The 12,467-nt window shown below is 39.5% G+C and overlaps 1 protein-coding gene across 1 annotated transcript in view; it reads left to right on the top strand.

Moving 5' to 3' along the window:
* The first annotated feature begins 8,944 nt into the window (after positions 1-8,944).
* LOC125266935 (obscurin-like) overlaps positions 8,945-12,467 on the top strand; it is a 251,851-nt gene continuing 248,328 nt past the window's right edge. Inside the window, 2 exon segments of the mRNA XM_048188075.1 lie at positions 8,945-9,131; positions 10,471-10,506. Coding sequence (XP_048044032.1) covers positions 9,101-9,131; positions 10,471-10,506 — 67 coding nt within the window. The 5' untranslated portion in view covers positions 8,945-9,100.

The raw sequence follows: 12,467 nt of genomic DNA, 5'->3' as shown, positions 1-12,467 counted from the left end.
GTGATAAAGTTCATTATTTTCTATAATGTAATGATAAAAATTAAACTTTCATATATTTTAGATTCATTGCACACCAACTGAAATATTTCAGGTCTTTTCTCAAAAAATTAGCATATCATGAAAAGGTTCTCTAAACGAGCTATTAACCTAATCATCTGAATCAACTAATTAACTCTAAACACCTGCAAAAGATTCCTGAGGCTTTTAAAAACTCCCAGCCTGGTTCATTACTCAAAACCGCAATCATGGGTAAGACTGCCGACCAGAAGGCCATCATTGACACCCTCAAGCGAGAGGGTAAGACACAGAAAGAAATTTCTGAATGAATAGGCTGTTCCCAGAGTGCTGTATCAAGGCACCTCAGTGGGAAGTCTGTGGGAAGGAAAAAGTGTGGCAAAAAACGCTGCACAACGAGAAGAGGTGACCGGACCCTGAGGAAGATTGTGGAGAAGGACCGATTCCAGACCTTGGGGGACCTGCGGAAGCAGTGGACTGAGTCTGGAGTACAAACATCCAGAGCCACCGTGCACAGGCGTGTGCAGGAAATGGGCTACAGGTGCCGCATTCCCCAGGTCAAGCCACTTTTGAACCAGAAACAGCGGCAGAAGCGCCTGACCTGGGCTACAGAGAAGCAGCACTGGACTGTTGCTCAGTTTTGCATGTCATTTGGAAATCAAGGTGCCAGAGTCTGGAGGAAGACTGGGGAGAAGGAAATGCCAAAATGCCTGAAGTCCAGTGTCAAGTACCCACAGTCAGTGATGGTCTGGGGTGCCATGTCAGCTGCTGGTGTTGGTCCACTGTGTTTTATCAAGGGCAGGGTCAATGCAGCTAGCTATCAGGAGATTTTGGAGCACTTCATGCTTCCATCTGCTGAAAAGCTTTATGGAGATGAAGATTTTGTTTTTCAGCACGACCTGGCACCTGCTCACAGTGCCAAAACCACTGGTAAATGGTTTACTGACCATGGTATTACTGTGCTCAATTGGCCTGCCAACTCTCCTGACCTGAACCCCATAGAGAATCTGTGGGATATTGTGAAGAGAAAGTTGAGAGACGTAAGACCCAACACTCTGGATGAGCTTAAGGCCGCTATCGAAGCATCCTGGGCCTCAAAAACACCTCAGCAGTGCCACAGGCTGATTGCCTCCATGCCACGCCGCATCGAAGCAGTCATTTCTGCAAAAGGATTCCCGACCAAGTATTGAGTGCATAACTGAACATAATTATTTGAAGGTTGACTTTTTTTGTATTAAAAACACTTTTTTCTTTTATTGGTCGGATGAAATATGCTAATTTTTTGAGATAGGAATTTTGGGTTTTCATGAGCTGTATGCCAAAATCATCAGTATTAAAACAATAAAAGACCTGAAATATTTCAGTTGGTGTGCAATGAATCTAAAATATATGAAAGTTTAATTTTTATCATTACATTATGGAAAATAATGAACTTTATCACAATATGCTAATTTTTTGAGAAGGACCTGTATTAAGGGGAAAAAAACAGACACTTTGGCTTGTGTTTGTTCTAGGTGATTTTACTGATTTTGTTGATTTTATTTTCTGAGATCACTTGCTTAGGTTTCAAGTACACTCTGTATCCTAAAACAACCATGTTTCATTCTGGATTCATGACTGATTTAAACTCAACATTTGCTTTGGCTTAGGAATTATAAAAACTTGACTTTGTGCAGGCTTGTATCATACTCTGCTCCAGAGTCATATCCAGACTGGAAGTAGCAGATGGATACCTGCAGACATTTCTCTCAAAATTAGTCGATTTTGAGAGAATTTGCGTTTGCATTTGTATAGCTCACAGCATTTTCATTTACATGTTAAAGCCTCCCCTGGAATTAGAGGAAGGGGGGTCATGGGGGGACAACTGCCAAGCAAGGCCCACGTCAATTTCTGACAATTCACGGCAGTTTTCAGTGTTGCCTGCAAATTGCCGTGTGCAGTCGTAAACCTGAACTTCCTCGACAATCTACAGTGTCGCTTACTGACGAAAATCCCACTTTTCATGCAGTGTAAGGTCTAAACAGTCTGGTTTTAAATTATTGTTCGACCACTATCGATACCAATGCTACAGCCACTCTAGCGCCTCTCCTGATGGACCTCTGGAGTTCTATAGTCTAAACCGGCACATAACGATGTTATGATGAAATGATGAAAATCGCCCCTCCTGCCACACATGCATATTCCTTATTTTAGAGTAAAAGTCTCCTGACTTGTATTGCTGCAATAGTTCATATTTAAACTGTTTATGTTTACTTGTTTAATGAAGAAACAGCCATTTTTAAATATTCTGCATTTGATGATTTGTCTTGCAGTGTTAAGGAGTTGAAAAAGGATTGTATTCTGAGGTGATTCTAATGTCTCTAGCCTTCCTCTTGGTGTGTCGATCAGAACACAGGAATGGATCAAGGCAATCAGATTAAATCAAAGGGGTTTATTGAACTCTGAAGATGTACATGAGTGGGGCGTCGAGAATTTGTGGGTAAATGTGTGGTAAAATGTGGTCATAGACGCACACAATAGCACACAAATTGAGGTTATTTCTTTGTCTGGCTATCACCAGACCAAGCTCAATTTAAAATTGAACATTGGTCTGGGGAGTTTGCTATGTATTTCCTACTGCACAAGAGGCGTGATCAACGAGCATTATTCACGCAATTAGATAATCCTTGAATCAATCAGATCAACGATCCGGGTGACGTACTTTGCAGAGTGACGCGAAAACTCCAGACAGGTTTAGTTTGTATTGGTTTGTAGCATTGATCAGCGGTTTGCAGAAGCAGCAATGGCATCGAGCGATTTTTGCAGGTTGTGCAAAAAAACATGAAAGTGAGTGGTATTTACACCCAGTCGAGCGATTTGTTTGCTAAAGAATTATTTAGCATCATTGAGAAGTTAAAAGGAATTGGATTGACGGACGTGCGAGAGACGTCATCGTGTTATACCCGCCCAGAGCCATAGAAAGAGCTCTGTACCCTCCAATAGCGAGCAAGGTGGATAAGCCAGTCTGTGATTGGTTCCCGCAAAAGTGTAACAGATGCAGCAGAAATGAATGTATGGGTTTCCAGACTGAGTTGCAGGGCGAAATCAAATCGCCAGCAGATCAGGCTGGGTTTTCTCAGTCTAGTTATTTCTCTCAGTCTCAGGCAAGTTTGTCTCCCGCTTCATTTGGCTGCGTCCTAGATGATGATTGACAGGTGAGCTAAGTCCCGCCTTTCCAACATTGCCACCCCAAAATTTATTTGTATTTTTTTTTTTTCTGTTGGAAACTAATTCAGGCTTTCTGTTGTTTGTTTTCACTTCCAGGATGCTGATCCTCTTCAGGGATTCCAGGAAGCACAATCAGACGAGCTATAGGCCTAGTATATCTTCTGTCTTTTATCTGTATCTCTGCAGTTCTGACATGGCCATCTGCTCCTGGGAAGACCTTTGTAACTCTACCAATGTGCCATAAGGACCGAGGTACCTGGGAGTCAACTAACATGACTACGGAACCAGGCTCAATGTCAGATGATGGTCTTTGCCACTTTCCTCTTGTCTGCATTGCCGGTAGGTAGTGCCTTATAAATGCAGTCCAGAATCTGTCGGCTAATACCTGGGAGTGCCTCCATCCCCTCTTGGTAAGGAGTTCGGTCTCTGGATACACCACCTGGGGTAAAGAACTGTCAGGCTGCCCCATCAGCAGGCAGTTGGGGGTAACAGGATCCAGATCAGCCAGATCTGATGAAACATATCCTAAAGGTTTGGAATTTAGGATGGTTTCGATCTCGATCAGAACTGTCTGAAGAACTTCTTTGGACATTGTTTTTGGACATTGTGCCCTTCGTACAACAGCCTAGTGTTGTACGAGGGCAGACTTTATTGACCGGATCTCCCTCTCCCACACAACTCCGAAGTGTGGAGAGGCCGGAGGATTGAAGTGGAAACTGATCCTTTGCTTGGCTAACAGCTGTTGTAAGTCTGGACTGAGTTGACGGAATCTTTCCCGGATTTCTGTCTCTCCACCTCGAAAATTTGTACCCTGATCAGAGTACAGTTCTACAGGCTGGCCACGTTGACCCATGAACCTTCTCAGGGCCATTAGGAAGGAGTCACTGTTCATGGAAGTTAGCGCTTCTATGTGCACAGCACGGGTGGTGAGACACTTGAATAGGAGGCCCCATCTCTTTTCTGTCCGGCGTCCCAATTTCACCACAAAAGGCCCAAAACAGTCCATTCCTGCTGAATAGAATGCAGGCTTATACAATCTGAGTCTCGGAGGGGGAAGATCAACCATCTGCTGTGTGCTGGCTTTGACCCCCACTTAAAAAAAAGCCCTATTTTCCTCCTACATATTCTGTTGGGTTGGTAACCACTGTGTTAGGTGACTCATTACATTTGAGTGGGAAGGAGACTTCCTCTTCAAAGAGTTCTTCCTTGGATTGTATTGGGGATGACTGCGTCAATCTTCCTTCCCGAGGTATTATTGAAGGATGATTGAATAACTCTGAGATGTATGCAAAATTGGTCCATCATTTACCCCATCTCTCTCAGTTTGGGAAAAATTACATTCTTCAGTTAGTGGAGTCTTTTCCTAACTTGTTTTCTGTTGTGCCTAGTTGCACTACAGTTATTGAACATGATATTGATGTGGGTACTGCTTTACCAATTAAGCAGCATGCATATAGGGTAAATCATATGAAGCGTGAATTGTTGAAAAAGGAGGTTGCTTACTTGTTGAAGAACAACTTGGCTGAGGCCAGCTTTAGTGCTTGGAATTCCCCTTGTCTTCTTGTAAACAAGCCCGATGTATCCTAGAGATTTTGTACAGACTATCGTAAGCTAAATTCCATCACTAAGCCCGATTGTTATCCTTTACCCCGCATAGATGATTGTGTATACCGAGTGGGGTCTGCGAAGTTTGTGAGCAAATTTGACCTTTAAAAGTGGTACTGGCAGGTCCCACTGACTGCTAGGGCAAGGGAACTTTCTGCATTTGTGACACCTGATGACTTCCTCCAACACCGTGTCATGCCGTTTGGGGTTCAAAATGCTCCAGCCACCTTCCAGTGCCTTGTTAACAAGGTGTTGTCTGGATTATCTGGTTGTGAGGCTTATTTGGACAATGTGGTTTTGTTTAGCTCATCTTGGGCAGATCACCAAGTCCAAATAAGGGAGTTAATTGTTCGTTTGACCGAGGCCTCTTTAACTTTAAATCTGGCAAAATGCGAATTTGGGAAAGCTACCGTCACCTATTTATGTAAGATAGTGGGAAATGGACAGGTTCGTCCAATTGATGTGAAGATTGAGTCTATCTGTGCTTTTCCACTACCTACAAATCGCAGAGAATTGCATAGGTTTCTGGGAATGGCTGGGTATTATCGTGGGTTTTGCCCAAATTTTGCATCCATCGTGGCACACCTGACTGATCTTATAAGTACTAAAGTACCTTTTGAGTGGACTACTGTTTCTCAGCAGACATTTGATGGAGCCAAAGCCCTGTTGGCTAGTGCTCCAGTGCTTGTTGCACCAGATTTCTCTCAGCCTTTCTGCTTAGCTGTAGAAGCAAGCGATACTGGAGCTGGAGCTGTTCTTTTACAGAAAAGTCAGGATGGAGTAGAACATCCAATCTGTTATTTAAAAAAAAAAAATCAGCGAGTTTACTCTGTTGTGGAAAAGGAGGCGCTTGCCCTTGTTCTGGCTATTCAACATTTTGAAGTTTATTTGGGATCTTCTGCCTGTCCAATTGTGGTCTATACCGACCATAGTCCTTTGGTGTTTTTACACCGAATGAAAAATCATAACCAGAGGATAATGAGGTGGAGTCTCATTTTACAGCCATTTTCCCTTGACATTAAACATATTCACTGCAGTGAAAATGTTATTGCTGATGCCCTATCTTGAGCGTGAGATTGTATATTCTGTTGTTTGTTCCCATTTTTCATTCTCTTCTCTTTCTTTCCTATCCTGTTTCATAGGGCCCAGGAATCTGGAACCAAGTGGAGTGGGGAACAACTGGTGGAAATTTCTCTCTCTCTTTTTTTTTAATATTCCTAGAGGAATACTTTTGTGGGGGAGGTGTTACGTCTGCCTGTTGCCCCCTGCTGGCTCTGCTAGACATTGCAGATGCTAGTTGGGCAACAGGTGCATGCTATTAGTAATTAACCTTCTAATATGGTGTTTAGTATATAAGATCTGTGCGCTCTAGAAAAAGTTTCTCTCTCAATGCTCCCTAAACTGCAGGAGGACACCCAGAAGAGAGGGGCTTAGAACTGGACCTGGTAGTAAGTAGTTGTTAAGGTTCAGTCCTTCATACTCGAAGGAACAGTTGAACACTAGGCGGTTTTTACCGTTGTGAGTGATCATATGGTGTGGGATATAACACTCTCTTGTGGTTCCCTCTTCCTCCTTCCGCAACTTGATGTCAGCACCAGTAATCTCCAGCTTCTTTCTCCGACTTTTCTGGTGACTGAGCGAGTCGACGCTCCATGCCTCTGATACTAGGCATTACTGCTTCCTTCAGAGCGCAGAAGAAAGGAAATCCTTCCTGCGCAATAAAGGTGTTGCGTAGCGGAGAATTCCGTTAACCTCAACCCGGGTGGTCTTGGCCTCCAAGAGATTGATAGCCTCTCAATCCTCTTTGGATCAGGTAGCTTGCTTCTCACAGTGGTAAGGTTAGACATCAATCTGCCACAGCCATTCAACATCCCTCTTCAACTCAAGCTCAGCAGGGGTGAGGGACAAAAAGAAGCACCGTTGTGGTGACAGCTGATCTTTCAAGAGCCTTACCGGACCCTGTAATGTCCAGCCGAGCCTTTTCTGAATAGCAGCTGGTCCTCTGGAGGGGCCCAGCCGAACAGGGGATATAGGAGTAATGAGGTGTGTATTGTCAGCTCCAATAAGCAGTAAGGGACTCACACCCTCAAAAGACGGCAGGGGGAGGTTCTTCAAATGCTGATATTTCTCCAGGATACTCAGCGGGTAAGAATGATCTGCTAAACTGAATCGTTCGGCAGTAAAGGCAGCTGAAATTGAGTAGATCTTCTGTGGCTGAGTCACAGGCGAAATCTGGAAGGAGGCTGAGGCTCCAGTAACTGTTTGCACTTCTTGGCGGATAGTACTCAGAGCTAAGCACTCCACCGGACCGTGAATTCCAAGTTTGGTGGCTAATATAAGATTTTAAGTGTCAAAATGTGAAGCTTGAGTCTTAGATCTTTTTAATGATGTATAGTTTGTCAACTGCACATTAACATTTAGGCTATATAATATAACAAATATAGTAGCCTATATGAAATGCCATAGAGGTAGGAATGTTCAGATGCTTTGCATCACAGAAATAAATTATATTTTAAAGTATATTAAAATAGAAAACCATTATTTGGTTAGAGACTTGATACTTATTTTAAAAAAAATGCATCCAATCTTTTGACTGGTACTGTAATTTAACATACGCCTGTACAACATTTTCTTCACATAATGTGCAATAATACGTGCATGCATGAGATCACAAAAATCATGTATTTTGTCAAGAATGGACATTAATCCTCTTATCAGCATGATCACAGAGGGTTTTTTCACAGCCTACCTGACTGAAAGAGCTCATTAATATGCAGGTCATTATGCGGATCTTTTGTCTTCTCGGGTGTGAATTACAGCATTATTCATGATGATTCACACCTCCACGCATACTGTGTTTCTTGACAAAAAGTGTCTTAGAAAATTTAAATCTATTGTTTTATATGAACAAGTAGGCGGGATTATTTTTACATTATTTTGAAGCAAAAACTCTAGTCTACAACCTCCAATACCCATAAGTCGTGTGAACACAGATTTAATATATTTTTTTGGCCTTATTTCAGTGACTTAAGTTTTTTTTTTTTTTTCAATAACCATGCATAAACGTTATTCCTTCAAAAACACAAACATGTACATACATGTTCCTCACATATTATTGTAGCCTAGTTTGTGCTGAATACAGTGTAATGACACTTAATGACACTCATTAATATGTTTATGAACAACTAAAAAAAGCACAAATGTCAGGGCATGTCAAAACTTCTCCAGGGCCCCAAAAATCCTCAGACCCCAGAGGGTTAAGATAGGAGTTGGCTACCAGGTGGGCTTCATCTAACCTCAGGTGTGAGAATATAAAAAAAAATATATGAATATAACTATACAATTATTCTTGAACATGCATTTTTTTTTTTGTAAGGCCAGTGATTTCACTCATGATTACTTTTACACATCCTGCACACTCATTCACCACCATCTATTCTACTGTTGTGTTCCTCTAGACCAATCAGGAAATAATAACAGTATGAATATTAAACTGTTCACAGGTACAAATACAGTTGTGCTAAAATAAAGTTTACATACCCATTGCAGAATCTGCAAATTGTTAATTATTTTAACAAAATAAGAGGGATAATGCAAAATGTGTATTCTTTTTTATTTAGTACTGTCCTGAATAAGATATTTTGCATAAAAGATGTTTACATATAGTCAAAAATTAGCTGAATTTATAAAAATGACCCATTCAAAAATGTACATACCCTTGATTGTTAATACTGTGTGTGGTTACCTGGATGATCCACAACTGTTTTTATGTTTTGTGATGGTTGTTCATGAGTCTCTTGTTTGTCCTGAACAGTTAAACTGACCAACGTTCTTCAGAAAAGTCCTCCAGATCCTGCAATTTCTTAGGTTTTCCAGTATCTTTTGCATATTTGAACCCTTTCCAGCAGTGGCTGTATGATATTGAAATCTATTTTTTCACACTGAGGACAATTGAGGGACTCAAACACAACTATTAAAAAAGGTTCAAACATTCACTGATGTTCCAGAAGGATACACAATGCATTAAGAACCAGGGGTCTGTTCAGTTTGATACTGAATGAGTCCTGACAACATTTCAGCATAAACTTGTGTGACATTTTCTGAAAATATGTTACAAGATTATCAACATTATTAGGTTTTCTGTAACACATGATGTACATTTGTATGTCTTTAATCTGTCATTATGTTCCTAAAGATCTGACTGCAGGTATCAGGAAGTCTTGAGGCTTTAACTCAGTCTGTGTCTTTAACCGTCTGTCATTATTCAGTCAGTATGGAGCTCAGTCAACTTCCTCTTGTGCTCTGTGAGTATTATTTCCTCCGCATTTCATGTTATTCTCAGAGTTTCAGATCCATCTCTAGTTGATGATATATGAGTGAAAGACGATCTTGGGAGATTAAGTGTGCAGTTAGTGCTGTTTGTGAAAGAGAAATGAACTCTGTTGTGTTTGGGTCAGTCTGTTCGTTCAGTCACTCAGTTTTGTGTTTTTTAATAGCGTTTGTTGAATCAGTTCTGTTGATTTGTTTTGGACAGTTTGCTGTTCATGATGCCTTAAGTAGATGTTCACTAGTTAGTCTTCAGTAGACATTCACTAGTTAGTCTTCGGGAGATGTTCACTAGTTACTCTTCAGTAGATGTTCACTAGTTACTCTTTAGTAGACGTTCACTAGTTAGTCTTCAGTAGACGTTCACTAGTTAGTCTTCAGTAGACATTCACTAGTTAGTCTTCAGTAGACGTTCACTAGTTACTCTTCAGTAGAGGTTCACTAGTTACTCTTCAGTAGACGTTCACTAGTTACTCTTCAGTAGATGTTCACTAGTTAGTCTTCAGTAGACGTTCACTAGTTACTCTTCAGTAGACGTTCACTAGTTAGAAAGAGTTTAGCTTTAATCAGACTTTAGATCAGAACGTTGGCTTCAAGTTTCCTGATCAAGTTTCTCTCTGCTGTAATGATGAAATCTATGAAATATCAGACGGATGTCTCAGTGATTATCCGGACATATATGCAGTCTAACACACAAAATATCTTAATATGAGTTCATCGTTATTACTGTCACTGTTTTCAGACTCTAGAAGTGTTTTACAGACACATTCATCCAGACAAATCAGTGAAACATTTAAAGAGAAATTTACAGTGACGGCAGGGGACATGTCAGATTCATGCAGTTTTGTCGTGGCCACGTCATATTATGATACATATTATCATCCCACTAGGTAATATCATGTTGTGGCTACTACAAAACTAAGTAAACCGAACATGTTGTTGTTTGTGTGGCTCACAAAGTATTCAATTTCTCTAATACATAAAATAAGTAAGCTTGACCAGAGATCTTGTGAGGAGAAGAATTTACTGAAGGTAGCAGTTTATCACAGATAAATTTATCAATGATGTTAGTCTGTCGATCTTCAGAGAATCTGAACCCACATTTCTGTCTGTGGGACAGACCTGAAGCTAATTTACAAGCAGAAGACGTCACAGAGAAACTAAGAGAAACACAGCTGTTCCCTCACAGGAATAACTTTGAAAATAAGATCCCACAGAAATAAACAATCAGGATAACCAATGGATGAGTTTGATGATTTTTCCTTGAGACATTTAATCTTTCATGAGTTTTTTACTTATTATGTAATGTATTTTCAGTGCTGATTTCAAACATCCACTCTGGACACATTGAAGGTGAGTGAATTTGATTCATAAATTTAATCACAAATGGGTGATTCTGTTACAAACCAGGAGCCGGATTCATGAAATATTCTTAAGAATAAAATTCATCTTCACTGCTATTTTCTTCTTATTTTCTAACTTCAGAAAAAATGAATATTTTGTATACCCAAAACCCTTTCTTATGAATGTTCTTATGTTTTTTCTTAAGATTGTTCATAAGACAAATTTTAAGTTTAATTATTTAAGACTTTAAGTATTCATATTCCTGAAAAAAATGTTCTTAAAAATAATCATAAATCATTTCTTAAAGTCCCCCTTGTAGTCAATTATTTTATCCCTTAAAACTCATCTTTGATCACCAAAATGACATATTTAAAAAAAAAAAAAATTCGAGTGAAAAATTTTTCTTCATGTCTTAAAAAGCTTGAATATATTCTACACCCTTGCCTCATTTAATATACACGAATATGCAAATTAGCCCTGCCTCCACTCACTAATGCCAGCTCAGGGAGTCTAGTGTTGTCTAGTGTTGATGAGGCAATTTGTTGTTTGTGTTGTGGATATAGGCTACATGAAATAAATGTACATCCTTGAATGAGCTCGGATTTCCAGCACATTTACTTGGACTTATCAGGTAGGCTAATATTATGGTTTGATCCATTCCAGAGGCGGCCAAAATCAGAATTTATAATGGACTGAAATTCATGAATAGCGTTCTCAGCACTTGATGTGTGATTCCACACTGACTGACATATGCACATTGATGCAAAAACTTGGGAAAATGAGATCCAGGCAGATGATAAAGTTGATGAAAAATTATTTATTCATTACAATTAAATTTAGCCTCACACGCAAACTTTAATCGATAATGAAAGTACCTAATAAAACCAAAAGGTAAAATAACCATCATAAAGTATTAGTCAATAGTTAATAATAAAATTTAGAGTATTGTAAAATTTAGAGTATTGTATCTAATAGATGAAGATCAAAAAAGAATTAAAACATTATACATTTGCAGATGAGAGAGGGAAGCAGAAGACAAGGAGAGCAAAGGAGGGAAAAAGCTGAATTATCAACAACTCAGTCCATATTATACCATAAGCATACAGGGAAATTCCCAACCCACACAAACTGATGTTTTTGTTCTAAACTGATGTTTTTGTTCTAAAAGAAAAGGTTAATTTCACCCATTACGTCATCCACTGGTCCAGTATCAAAAATAGTTGTTTTAACCCCTATAGGGAATTTTGCAAATCTTACATAATTAAATGTCAGCAAACATTAATTCTGAAAAAACACTACTTCTGCAGCACTTGGCAGGCGTCCAATGTATAACCACAAACGTGTCAGCATGACCTGTCACATTGGAACACTTGAAGAACAACTGAACATAGCAATCATACTCTTAAATATAAAATAACCGTAAGGGTACAATAACAAGTAAATACTTAAAAATATGATAAGAATTAATCTATAAAGTAGAAGTACATAAATATATGAAAGCAAAAGTAAAACTGATAAATCATAAGCCATAAATGATTAAAAATAAATATTAATAAAAGTGCATGACTATGAATATTGACCATTTCGGATCCATCACACATGAATCACGGTCATACGCACACGCTCAGAGGCAATATTGTTTTAGCTATTTTTTATAGTATTAAAATATTTAGAAGGACAAAAACATGAACTTTATTGGCTTTACTTCAAGTCAGCTGTCACTTCACTTTGGCGCGAGCCCATATGCGCTCGCACACTTGGCACAGCCCTTGCGACTGTTCAATATGAATGAATATAATTAGACTTTTGTTTGACTATCAAACAGCTAATAATAATGTGTTGCTAATGTTATACAAACCATGTTCATGTTCTTCATATGAGAGTCAAGACAGCTGCCTTCTAACAATCAGTATCCTTACAAACGCTTTGAACAACTCAGAACGTCAGTGGAGAAAGGCTTATAGTTCATC

Source organism: Megalobrama amblycephala, linkage group LG1 (genome assembly GCF_018812025.1).
Source record: "Megalobrama amblycephala isolate DHTTF-2021 linkage group LG1, ASM1881202v1, whole genome shotgun sequence".
In the NCBI taxonomy this organism is placed as follows: Eukaryota; Metazoa; Chordata; class Actinopteri; order Cypriniformes; family Xenocyprididae; genus Megalobrama; species Megalobrama amblycephala.
This window is presented reverse-complemented; position numbering and strand designations above follow the sequence as displayed.